Source organism: Myripristis murdjan, chromosome 24 (assembly GCF_902150065.1).
Source record: "Myripristis murdjan chromosome 24, fMyrMur1.1, whole genome shotgun sequence".
In the NCBI taxonomy this organism is placed as follows: domain Eukaryota; kingdom Metazoa; phylum Chordata; class Actinopteri; order Holocentriformes; family Holocentridae; genus Myripristis; species Myripristis murdjan.
Genome location: NC_044003.1, coordinates 10,493,898 through 10,507,520, shown reverse-complemented (window position 1 = coordinate 10,507,520; position 13,623 = coordinate 10,493,898). Strand labels below are relative to the sequence as shown.

At 40.8% G+C, this 13,623-nt stretch overlaps 1 protein-coding gene across 2 annotated transcripts in view; it reads left to right on the top strand.

The window, feature by feature from the left end:
• Positions 1 to 9,047, top strand: part of LOC115356170 (rho-associated protein kinase 2-like) — a 46,214-nt gene extending 37,167 nt beyond the window's left edge. Inside the window, exons 26-32 of one of the 2 annotated variants that reach the window (XM_030047231.1) lie at positions 1,485 to 1,653; positions 3,156 to 3,223; positions 3,350 to 3,438; positions 3,712 to 3,790; positions 3,998 to 4,259; positions 5,498 to 5,777; positions 8,352 to 9,047. In XM_030047231.1, coding sequence (XP_029903091.1) covers positions 1,485 to 1,653; positions 3,156 to 3,223; positions 3,350 to 3,438; positions 3,712 to 3,790; positions 3,998 to 4,259; positions 5,498 to 5,777; positions 8,352 to 8,355 — 951 coding nt within the window. In that variant the 3' untranslated portion in view covers positions 8,356 to 9,047. Of the gene's footprint in view, positions 1 to 1,484; positions 1,654 to 3,152; positions 3,224 to 3,349; positions 3,439 to 3,711; positions 3,791 to 3,997; positions 4,260 to 5,497; positions 5,778 to 8,351 lie in introns of both variants that reach the window. The other variant, XM_030047230.1, reaches the window with a different exon arrangement.
• Positions 9,048 to 13,623: the final 4,576 nt, after the last annotated feature.

Sequence of the window (13,623 nt, the reverse complement as noted above, 5' to 3'; positions counted from 1 at the left end):
TTGTTTTTTTAAGAAGAAACATTTTACTGCCCTGTAGCGTAAAATGACAATAATATATCTGCAGTTGGTTGTCAGGGTGGTTGCTCAGTAACAAAGTGATTATTTTGCAACTGTTCAACAACAGAGGATGGTGCAATGAGCATGTGTCGAGTAAAAAAAAAAGCACTGCTGTTGTTAGGGATGGGCTGAAAAGTTGACTAATCCATCAACAGCTGTCCATTCTACTGTCCATTCTGGGTTTTTGTTTTTTTGTTTTATTTTTTTCCTTGAGAACACTTTTTAGTTTCCATAGCTTTTATTTTTGTTTTCTTAACCACTGAGATTCATATGCTTCAACATGATATGGTCATATGATTCAACATGCTATAGCTTAATTCGTCTTTTGTTTGTGATAACACCAAAGTTTCCTTATCTCACCAATTTTATAAAGCTAGTGGAAATCGGTCTTATAAATGTGCCCTGTTAGTCTCATCATTCATCATTCATTCAAAATACGTCAGAAATTGTCAGAAATGCAGGTCTGTGTTCAACATAAACTCAAAGGTGGACCAGAAAGACAGAAGTCTTACACGAAAAGAAACGCTTGTTACATTCAGTCTAATGCCAAACACATGGACAAAATGATGATTAAGCGTATCACCCACCAGCAAAACTCTCTGCATTTTGAAATATTGCAGACATTAAAAAGTTGGTGTCTGTGGCAGCATTGCCGCACTGGTGTACAGTTGACTTTCAGCAACACTCTTTACATCAGCCACACTTAATATTTCTACTGGAGTACTTAAAAGTGTAGCGTGTCTAATTACCTCATCTGACGGTTCCACGAGTCTCCCCGTTTTTTTTTTTGTTTTTTTTTCTCCTGTTTTTCTCTGCACGTCAAGATTGAAAATCATTAACCCAGAACTTTGTTTTTCAAGCAGCATTTAATTAAACAAATCATACAGGACTGGACAGGTTTGTGCTGCAATTTTAAGAAAAAAAACATGATGTAGAATTTATTAATAAGATACTAAGAAACTCAGTCCTACCAACCACACAGCCAATTAGTAAACTAATTGTTCAGATAACCACTCAGCTAATCGACCTTGAAAAAACAGACTTTTTTTGCATTGTTGCACATTACCTCATTGAATTGGATTTCTATTGGATCTCTGCTGTAATTCATGAGCATAGGTGCACGTATTGTGAATGTATGTGACTTTATTGTTTGCTTCAGTCCCCAGTAATTCAGAAACTTGTGTAGAAAGATATGAGTTTTATCAACACTACTGCAGTTCCAACTGGTCGCCAGTGGAGGTCAATAAAGGTCATTTATTAGTTAATTTTCCCTTTAATCCCTGGAACAGCAGCACAGCACAGGGAGTTGTTTATGAGCGATCATAATGGATATAACAGAAGATCAGTAGGAGGAGTGATTCCTCTGTTTTCCAAACTCTTCCATTGTGACCACGGCTGATTAATCCCTGTTCACGTCTGTCGTTCAGCTGATAGCAGATGAGAGCCAGGTTCGCCTGGAGCTTCAGATGGCTCTGGACAGTAAGGACAGCGACATCGAGCAGCTGCGTTGTCAGCTCTCCTCCCTCAGCGTTCACTCGCTGGACTCCACCAGCATCAGCAGCGGCAACGATCTGGACATGGACGACGGATACCCAGGTACAGTAGGCAGTGGACTTCATCTGATAGTCACCGCCATGTTTGGCACCAACATGTGCATTCAGAAGCTCGGTGCCAGTTTCCTACATAAATACACACAAACTCGGCACTCTTCTGCATCCATTCTTCTACAATTTTCCCTTCCTGTGGTTTTCCTGTTTCCTTTCAGTCACCTCCTGTTTTCACTTGCAGCCCCTTTAATTTTCCAGACCAATTATTTGACCTTTTCCACATCTCTTCACTTCCTTTTTTCTCCTTTTCACTCTTCCTTTCCCTTCATTTCACCTCAATGCCCCTCTCTGTCTCGGGTACGGTGCAGTGCGCATCACTCACTCCACCATGTCGGAGTCAATGTCCTTCACCTACCAGCGCACACACAAATCTGTCTGCATCGACACCCGACCCAACCTCCGCTCTGCTCGCTCTGTCTTTGACTCTGACTCTGAGGAGGAAGAAGAAGAAGAAGAAGAAGAGGAAGAGGAAGAATATGGGAGGGGCAGGCGGATTGAGCAGGGCCGCCGTCCCCTGGCCCTCACCTACAAACCACCAGAGCCACCAGAGCCTGAGCGTGCAGGTGACCCTGCATGGTGGTTCAAACCTGAGTTGAGGGTTGATTCATCTTCAGTTCACTGACTTCAGACTGCAAACTAGAGCTGTAATTCAACAGCGGTCATCTCGATTCTAAAAACATAATATCCTCTAACTGACTTTAGGAAAATCCTGTCTCTGAATTGACTGAATTGAGACCGAAATCCCCACAACTCAGGTTCAGCTCCAACAAAGTCCCAACCTAATCCCTCTGTCTCTACTTTAACTCTATTTCTGCTGTGCTGTAACCCTCTTTCATGTTCAGCAGGCACATGAATGCTCACACCTTATTTGTTACATTGCTCTGCTTTCTAAAAATGCTACAACAGATGTTGAAGAAAAAAAAAAAATCATTCACATTGTTCCAGTTTGAGAGAGTGACGTTTGCTGTGTGGAATTGCTCTCTGCGTTCAAAGGAATACCTTGACATTTTAAAAACGCATTATGCAGAATTGCAGAGGGTCGATTGAAGCAAAGACCTTTAGACTTTATTGCCAAAAGAACATGGAATAAGCACGTAATTTATCATGGATTTGGGTCGATAGTGAGAATAATTGAAGACTCAACCAGCAAATTCTGTTCTTATTTCATGTTTTTTTGCCAGTTGAGTCTAAACAGTCTACGCTTCAGTCGACCCTCTTAAGTTATTTTTTCTCATCAGACACTTTTAATTTTTTGTGGGGAAACATTTCTAGCATTTGTCATTGAAACCATGGTTGAGGTTAGCTTCGTTTTAACCAGGATAGTTTTTCCCACAACGTGACAAATGTCTGGCCGAAGGGAAAAAAAAAAAAAAAAAAGAATCGACCACCTTAGTTTCAAAATGTCACGCTATTCCTTCACGCTCTTCACACGGTCAGAAGCAACTTCTCCCTTCGATCTGAACATCCTCCTTTTTCCTCTCGGTCCAGCAGACACCAGGCTGGAGGGTTGGCTCTCGCTGCCTGCCAAGAACACAAAGCGATTTGGCTGGGACAAAAAGGTGACAATCCCATCAATATGCCTTTTCTCTAGAGATGTTTTTTATTTATTTATTTATTTATTTTTGTATAATAACCATTCCTCTTGAGACTCACTATTCTTGCCCTTGTTTGTCCCTCTTTTGCAGTATGTAGTGGTGAGCAGTAAGAAGATCCTGTTCTACAACAGTGAGCTGGACAGAGAGCAGTCCAATCCCTTTATGACCCTGGACATCGAGTGAGTCAAGTTTTCCTGCACAGCTTGGGGATATCGGGACTCATTGTTGATTGCCTGGAATTGCATTACCGTTGTTTGTGCATCAGCAAAACAACGGGGTGTGATCCAAAAAGCTCGTTTCATTTTGCCAGGGTTTATAGTTATTGTTGTGGTGGGAGCACAGCCATTCTATTTACTTTGATTTAAATCTCCCAGTCGTTTGCAATAATCATTACATTTATGGCCGTGGGTGAGAAGGAGGCTTAACTCTACTGTGTTTTCTGCCTTATACAGCAAGCTGTTCCATGTCCGACCAGTCACTCAGACAGATGTGTATCGTGCAGACGCCAGAGAAATCCCTAGGATATTCCAGGTAACATAATCATTTTGTTTAAATAATACATTTTTTTCAGTAAGCTTGTTATTCTCAGATATATCCTGTTAAACAAAGACTGCCCCTGTTCCCTTCTCTTTCTGTCCCATCTCCCTTTCTGCCAATCTGCCACTGTAAATCCAATTTGCCTATCTCAATTTACCCTACTGCTTAAATCAAACCGTCTTCTCCTTCTTCTTTCTCCAGATCCTGTATGCCAACGAAGGAGAGAGCAAACGTGACCAGGAAGTGGAGCCCTTGCCGTTTGGCGAGCGTCCCTCCTACATCAGCCACAAGGGCCACGAGTTCATCCCCACTCTCTACCACTTCCCCTCCAACTGTGAGGCCTGCACCCGGCCGCTGTGGCACGTCTTCAAGCCGCCGCCGGCCCTCGAGTGCCGCCGCTGCCACACCAAGTGCCACAAAGACCACCTGGACAGGAAAGAGGAGGTCATTGCGCCTTGCAAGGGTGAGTCTGCCATGTCCAGGGTTCACAGAGAGCTCGGTGGTGTCTCCTTTTCCTGTCGCCATCGTACCAAAAGTGCATTCCAGTGCTCATTTGGACTATAGGCTTACGTATGTTCACGAAAACTGGGGTTTCATGTGTCTCATCACATTACAAAGATCCTAAAATCTACACAGCAATGCAAGTGGAAAAGTTATTTAGAACTGTTTTTGGAATCATTCACTGAAAAAAGAGCTGCTCAAGCTAACCTCACACTATGTTGCCAGATAAAACGTGCAAAATTTCCGTGGGTTGACTGAAGTGAGGACCTGTCAAACTTAATCTGCAAAAACGGGAATAACCATGTTCTTTGATGGCTGTGTCTACATTGTTCTCATCGTCTGGCTGACCCAGTGATAGTTTATCTGCTTATTCCACATTTTTGTGATTGCAAAAACGTGGATGTTTGTGATTACGAAAACGTGGCACTGTTGTGCAGACCAGGCTCTCATTTTGTTTACATAACAGTGTGTTCCTCCAGCACGCCAGGAGCATGGGGGCGACATGGCACACATGCTGATGTAAACAATGCAACTTTCAAAATATATCAGACTAAAGCTTTGCAAATGTCTTGTGAAGCTGCTGATGCATTTGGCATGCCCTCAGTCACACACACTATTTGTTTTGGGTGAGACATTTTGAATGTGAACAAAGTGCATTTACAAAGAAACCCATATGAGGTACCTTCAACCAAGATGCAGAATTTAGCACATCAGTAAGTCAACAAGAGAGCACTAAGTCATCAGGCTGTTTGTTTTTCATGCTGCAATTTGTCCTAGAGTCCCAACTTTGGAAAAAAAAAAATATATATATAAAATTTTGTCAGCCACTTGCCAGTTGACTATGATCTTCATTTAATAGCAGCAGTATACACAGTTGGTGGAGTTACGGAATAAGCCTGTCCACACGACGCAACACTCACTGACCCTCCTGATTATGTGACTAGTTGAGAACTGGCTTGGCTGCTAGTTTCTGACAGATGGGCTGGAAGATTCCTAAACAATTACAGCAACGAACTGGAAGATCTCATCCAAATGAAATTCAGCACACGTGACGAATTTAGGCAATAATCCATATAATGGCTACATAGAAGAACTTAATAATTTAGCGAAAAGCAAGAAATTATTCTCGCTTGTGCTTTCAATGCAGTGTGTTTACCTCCCTGTAAAACTGTATTCTGTTTTTTCGGATTTCCTCTACAGTGAACTACGACATGTCCACTGCCAAAGATATGCTCCTGCTGGCCAATTCTCAGGAGGAGCAGCAGCGCTGGGTGAGCCGGCTACTCAAACGCGTCCCCAGGAAACACCCGGTGGCCAGCCCCCCCTCGGCAGCACAAGCCCTCCCTCCTGAACCAACGCCGCGCTCCTCTCCGCGCCTCTCCCCCCGTAACTCGCCCAGGGGCTCCCCTCACATGTCGCCCCACCGCGGAGCCATGAAAGTCCAGTCCAGCAGACAGCAACAGCCTGCAGGGAAGCCCAGGTGAGGACTGGGAATGAGGGGCACTTGGGATTTTTTACTGGCTTCAGGAATTATTTGCCATACTGGTCCTATTTTGACTTCTCATCAACAGCGGTGACTGTGTCTGTCCATCACAAATATCAGTTGTGTAAAGAATATTCCTTTGGTATCTTGGCAGTTCAAGACTAACTAACCCTTATTCACCCCTATTAGTTTTCAAAGAATGTGAAAATCTGCATGTTGAAAATCGCCATGCATTGGTAATCCAGTGTTGATACTTCAATTTAGATATTCACCAAGCTGAATTGCAAACACCTCCTCTGTTTCTAGTTTATGTGAATGTGAAAGGGAATGTAGTTCCTTGCAAGTTTAAGCTAATCACTGTCCCCCACCTTCTCCGAGCTGTCAATCATAACCACTCGCAGCAAAGAGACGCTGAGCTGAATTTAAATGCACCTTTGAAGCACAGAAATTTTAATGGATTTACATTAACATTAACTAAAGTACATGTCGTTCACAAGAAGAAATCACCTATGCAAACCGCCTTTTAAGTGTCACACAGCAGGTTTTCACATTTTTTGAGAATGACTGGAAGTCAATAGGCCCAAGTTTGACTTGACTTTCAAAGGATATTCTGCACACACACATGAAACCATTACTTGTGACGGACAAATATGATCATGACTGTTAATAAGAAGTCAAAGTAGGACTCATGTGGTAGTTTAAGTCACTGTTAAAATGCAGTCTATTTTTTGTAGTCTTTTCATCTAATTGTAGGCCATCTAATTCATGAGCTCACACTCACTACGGCTAATATGCTCTCTGTGCTGAGGGCTCTCAGTGCGCTGCAGTGGAAAGGCCATAGAGCTGTGGCCGAGCCCTCATGTCTTGCTTCAGGCAAGCTTATTAAACCTTTAGTACTTACATAAGGCTGTATGTAGGATTAATGCTCCAACAAGGCCTTGATAGCCACATGCTAATGCTTTGAGCATGATCATATTCCCCGGCAGTCCTGTCCTGTTGGTCTATCACATTAGTGATCTCTTGTTTTCTGCTCATAAATGAAGCTGATTAAAGGTAAAAAAAAAAAAAAAAAAAAAAAAAAAAGTACTATCTCCATCACTACTACTAAAACTAGCTACTAAAATTCAATAACTATAATAAATTGGATATTTAGGTGCAGCATTTTCTAACTTAATACGTTCTAGCAGGGCTGGATGGGCGTTCCCCTGGTAGGGTAACAGTATAATATCCTACTTCTTGGAACTGAAATAGCTATGGTCTTGCCGGCATCACAACAAAATTTTATCAGATGCTTCATATCTACCACGGCTGCAGGGCTCACTTGTTAAAAACTTGCACTTGGAGGTTTGTAGTGGTATACTTGATATGTGAAAGTCCATCACTAGCTAAAGAGGCACAGTTCCATCCATAAAACACTTTACTCTTCTGATGTAAATTGATAAAATAATCATCTGTAAAATAGTGGCTATATTTAGGAACAGTACAAAATTGATGTGCTGTGCTGAAGGCTGCCAATCAAACAGGAGCAGGCAGGAGGAATAAAAACTGAGGTTGTGTTTGGATTGGATCAAGTCCCAGCAAAACCACCGGCTTGACTCGGGAGAAATCAAGTGTCTGGCCTCTCTCTGCATAGAAAGGACGTCAGATTCTTGTAGTTTCATGTTTTTTACACCCAGTGATGACCAAAACAAGCATTTAAATTAAAAATTACATATTTTAGTTTTCTATACCTCTAAGATTCCCAGTACTCTTGAGTGTGCAGACTCGCAGCTCCACTACAACCTAACTGGCTCTCATCCCTCAGCGCTGGCCCCATGCTCCGTATCATCCTCCACTGACCCCTGACCTCTTCACCTCTGACCCTCATCATTCTCATGTCTCTCATGCTGGGAGGCTGTAAGTAGCAGACCGCAGTGTGCCTGCCTGCTGTGCCATGCTGTGCCTCTTAACCCGCCAAGCCTCTCCTCACACACAGTCAGGACTCCGCTGACGGCTTTTGCCATGCACCACTCACAGCTCTCTGCTGCCCCCTGGTGAAAGGGGCACGTGCTGAACCGACAGTTTTGTGTGGCTCCTAAAGGTTGACCTCTTGGTGAACCTCGTACTGTTTCAGATTGCTTGAGTTTGGCCTGAAAGACTGGAATTGGTCCTTGGATGATATCGATGATGATGATATGCTCTTCTGAGGAAGTGAAAGAGGGGTTGCAGAGGGTAACTGTACCTCTGCATGACACACCTCTACGTGTGTGTGTGGGTGTGTGGGTGTGTGTTTGCTGTCAGTAGGAGGCCTAAAGGTGGCCAGATGCATGTTTTGTATATTTTCTAATTCACCATTGAGTGCAAATTTTAAACTAAACCGCTGTATATGATTTGCTTCTTGTAAATACACAGACCAAGATTATTCTCAAATCAATCTGCTTTTTAGGCATATTTTATTTATGCACTGTGTGGCTACTGGGTAGCTTCCTTTTTATGTGTGGATTTGGAGTGGGCGTTGCATTTGATGTCCTGCCATGCTTTTTCTAGCATCCCAGAATTTCACATCGTTCTCATTTTCCCTTCTCTTCACAGTTAACCCTGGCTACTCAGAGATGTGTATTTTCAGCATCATGTGGATTATTAACCGTGGTCTGGACGCAGTGCCTACATGTGTTGTTCGTTCAGGAACATAGACTGCAAAATGCCAAGTGTGGACAGCAACTTTAATAGAAACTGGATTTCATCATGGGAACTGGGACTCTCCGTGTCATTTTTTTTACAGGAAGAACATGAGCACAGTATTCATCTAATTTATGTTCAAGAGGGAGACTTCTGCCATCGGGAGGAAAGAAAAATAAAAAATTCAGCACAAGCTGACACAGACATGGACGTTTTCAACTTTTCATCGGAGATACATTGACTCAATTAAATTTGGTTTTGTGAAGTGTTAGGCGTGTGTGCGTGCGTGTGTGTGTGTGAACATTTGTATATAAGAGTGAGAGGTCTGTCCGTGTATGGCATCACAGAAACCGCAGCTCACATTATGTGACTGATTGTGACAGTTATATTTTTCTGGATACAACATATAACTCAGCACATACATCATGCACAACTTATTCTCGACCTGTAAATGTAAGAATGGAACGTTTTACAGCATAATCATTTTATTATACAAAGCAAAAATGATCCATTTACAGCACATGACAGAATAATGTGAACAAAAAGTGTATTCCTATATATTTTCCCTTTGCCATTCATTACAAAATTAAATAAATTCTGCTACCCTAATAAGAAGAAGTTCATGGATTCGTGTTTTTCCACCCCTGTGCCGGTGACATCTGTCGGCTGGAGGCATTATTTTTGATTTGTCCATCCATACATACATCCCATTCTCATGAATATGATGTGTCAATGTGTCAAGGATGAACTGATTAGATTTTAGAGGTTAAAGGTCAACGTCACTGTGACCTCACAAAACATGTTTTTGGCCATAACATAAGAATTCATACACTAATTATGGCAGTTTCACTCAAATGTCTAACAGGATAAAGTGATGAATGAAAGTGATGAAAGTTGGCATCCAGTAGGTCAAAGGTCAACTTCAGTGTGACATCATAATGTTCTGAGTCTCTTCAGGGAGAACAGTCTGGAGGAGGGCCTCAGTGTTGTGTGTCCACTCAGGTTTTTTATTGATTTGGACTCTAAAGGTGCTTGTATGAGTCCACCGTCTTCACTTCCTCTCGCTGGATGACAACCGGGACAGGCGGCCTCCTGTTCCTGTTCCTCTGCTCGTCCACCACCAGGAACTCACTGGTTTTGCTGATATTGAGCTTCAGGTGATTATCACTGCACCATATGATGGAGCTCCCTATCAGTCCTCAGCACTCCTCTGTAAAAAAATAATCTCTAAGTGAAGACACCATGTTTCTCACTGGGAATGATCCACTAGAATCACACATGTCAACTTCCAGTTTGCCAAAAAAAAAAAAAAAAAAAACTTAATACCTTTTATTAAATTCCTTCAAAGTCTTCACCACAAATTTATCTGAGCCTGGGCAGACATCATCGATGTAAACCGCAACATGATTGGTTGGCAGAGCCATAGAACTGCAAGGCGGTATTTCTAGTTTGGTTATTTTATGCTTTGTGTGGGATTTTCTCAGTATATTGCCATGAAAGAATTTGGGACGATACATTACATTACAGTGCCAGCCGATAAAGCGTGGGTGTTACCATTGCAAACAGCAAGCTCTAATGATCTACTTTGTGCTTTTATGTAATGTTTGGTAACGCTCAGTCTGGACTCCGCACAAAATTCCCCTTCTGTTATGTTGTAGATATTGTATCAAAAGCAGCAGACTGGTTGGAATAATGAAATGTAAAGGCAGAAATTAAGCTCATAGACACTAGAAAATCAAGTGCCAGTGACTGTTTTATTTAATAAACGATTAAGGAAAAATCCCCCTCAGGCTTGCATATGCAGTAAACATAGAATATAAGAAACAGAATATACAAGAAATGTTTATTATGATATTCAGGTAATGCTGGATTAAATTAAATGTCTAATTTAGCCTAGTGATTTTAACTTGAAAGATTTTAGAAGATGTTTTGCTGATTACACTCTCATGCAATCTGGACATGCCTTGAAAAAATACTCTGTAAGATTCAAATGCAGCTAAATGGTAAAAAATGTTAGGACATAGCATATTGATGTTCCCAAATGTCCTACAGTATATTTTCTCAATGATTTTTCAAAATGCTCAATGTTCCCACAATCCTATGTTCCTTTAATGAACAAACTGCTTCCAAAGATTATTATTTGAGCACACTCGTGTCATGCATCGCCACTGAACACCACTTAAGGCATTATTTACTGAACAGGTACTGACAGATTATGCATTTTTGATGCAGCACCAGATTTTTGGACATTATGCTTCTTATGTTATGAGAGCTTGGACTTTAGGAGTTTAGGAGTTTATTAGGATCCCCATTAGTCTTCACTGAGGTGAAGACTATTCTTCCTGGGGTCCAAATTAAAGAAACACTCAACTTACATAAATACAACGAGTATACAAAAATACTTGAAAAAGGAAATGCAATTACATTGAATAATTAAACATATAACAAACAATAACAACAATGTCAATTCATTCACTGCATTGCAGCTACACTTTGGTTGACAACCTGCTAAGTAAACTTAAAATTTCTACTAATTATCTCTACTTTTAATTTCTTTTTGAATCTCCATTTATTATCTATCATAATTACATTTGTAGGGAGCTTATTCCAATATGTTATTGCTCTATAAATTACAGTTCTCTTAAGTGCATTTGTTCTAGGTAGAGGCAGGGTAAAGTGAACGCCCATGGCTTGTCTAGTGGCATAGCCATGTCTAGTATTTGTTGGTTGTATCTTTAACAGTAAATTATTAGGTTTTCCACAATTATAAACATTAAACAAAAATGTCACAAGACTACATGCCAGTCTCTGATCCACCATCATCCATGACAAAGCCCCATGCATCCACTCAACACTACGTCTCCCTGTGCAGCGCAGTGCAAGTCGTGCTGCCCTATTCTGAGTGATTTGGAGTTTGTGCAAGTCTTGTTTTGGAGCACTAGACCATATTATTGGACAATAGTCAAGACAGGACAAAACTAGAGATTGCAATACAAGTTTGATCACTGAATCAGACAACAAGTGTGAGGCCCTCCTTATCATCGAAATGTTACTACTCATTTTAGACACTATTTTGTTAATATGCGATGACCATGAAAGTGTTTGATCAATGACCACACCCAGTAATTTAACCTCCCTAACTTGCTCAATAGAAGTGCCATGTAAGATTAGCTGCAATTCAGGATTAGAATTTAGCATGTATCTAGAGCCCAACATGATACTCTTTGTTTTTGAAACATTCAGCTTTAGCCTATTTTCACAGACCCAGTTAGAGACTAACATCAGCTCATCTTGCAGTAACTTATTAACACATGCCGCATCTTTGGAAGAGACATGCATTGTAGTGTCGTCCGCGTAGATTTCCATAGATGCATTTTCCAGTACATATGGTAAATCATTCACAAAAATTGAGTACAATAATGGGCCCAGGCAACTCCCCTGTGGAACACCGCATTGTATCTCCACCATATTTGAAATTGTGCCATTAAACAACACACGTTGCTGCCTCTTGGACAAATAACTTTTAATTAATTTAATAGCTCCTCCTTCAAAATTGTATGCCTGTAACTTCTTTATTAAGAGCTCATGATCAATTATATCAAATGCTGCGCTAAAATCCAGAAGCACAGCACCCACCATTAACTTTTTATCAATATCTTCAAGCCATTTATCAGTTAGAGATGTTATTGCTGTGCTCGTGGAATAGCCAGCCCTATACGCATGCTGACACTCTGTGTTAATATTATTTACATCAAAGTAGCCTTGAATCTGCTTACACATAATCTTTTCCATCAATTTACTTAATACGGGTAGAATACTCACAGGCCTGCTATTTGGTCCAGCAAATGTCTCCCTACTGTTCTTTGGCAGCGGAGTAATCTTTGCCATCTTCCACATCTGTGGATAGACCCCATTTTCTAAACTCAAATTAAAGACATGACATAGAGGAACCACAATGAGCTTGGCTGCTAGACACAGCAGTCTGCCATCTAAATTATCAGCCCCACATGGCTTATCAGTTTTAATGGAAAGCAACAACTTCTCAAGTTCCTCTACTTCTATCTTCTTAAATTGAAACCTGCACATTTTGTCTTTCATAATCTTATTTTTTATAATGGAATCTGAAAGATTACCACTAACAGGTGACATCTGATCTCTAATTGTATTTACTTTGTGACTGAAAAAATTATTAAAGTAATTTGCAATGTCAACTGGCTTAGTAATAAATGCACCATCAACTTCTACGAATGAAGGCACTTTGGCTGTTTTCTCTCTGCCAACAGCCTCATTGAGTGTTTTCCAAAGTTTCTTACTGTCATTTTTACACTCCATAAATTTGCATTGATAGTAGTGTTTTTTCTTCTGCCTATTCAATTTAGTTATTTTGTTTCTAAGAGTTCGGTATTCTTGCCAAGCACTAAGGCAACCAGTTGCAACTGCACGCTCCTTCAATAGATCTCTCTCCTTCATACCCTTTTTCAACCCATCATCAATCCAAGGAGCCTTAATCTTCCTAACAGTGAGTTTTTTAATTGGAGCATGTTTGTCACAAACAGCAGAAAATAATGATGTAAAAGTTAGTAATGCATCCTCTGTATCCTTTCTATCCATAACTGATTCCCATTTCATATTTTTCAAATCATCAACAAAATGTTCTTCAGAAAAGTTCTTATACATTCTTCTATGAACAACCTTGGGCCCAGTTTTGGGTACCTTTGCTTTCCAGGCCATTGCTATTAAATTATGATCACTGATTCCCACAGATACAGAAATCACTTTGGAACATTTCTCAGGGGCATTTGTATAAAAATGATCAATACATGTAGACGTGCGTACGCCTTCCTTATTGATGTTAATTCTAGTCGGTAAGTTTACAATCTGAGACAAGTTGTATACAGTTGCAGCATCACCCAACTTCCTTTTCAAAGAGCAGTTACTCGAAAACCAATCCACATTCATATCTGCTGCAAATAATAATTCATAATTAGAGTCCGTTACATTCTGTAGCATAGTGCAAACATGATCTAAATAATCAATACCAGAACAAGGTGGCCTATAGCAGCAGCACGTTAAGATAGGTTTCAAGTGAGGTAATTGCACTTGAAGCCATAGAGCTTCCACACCCTTCATACCTAGATCCTTTCTAATTTTTGCAGGAATCTGCTCTTGAATGTAGAAAGCTGTT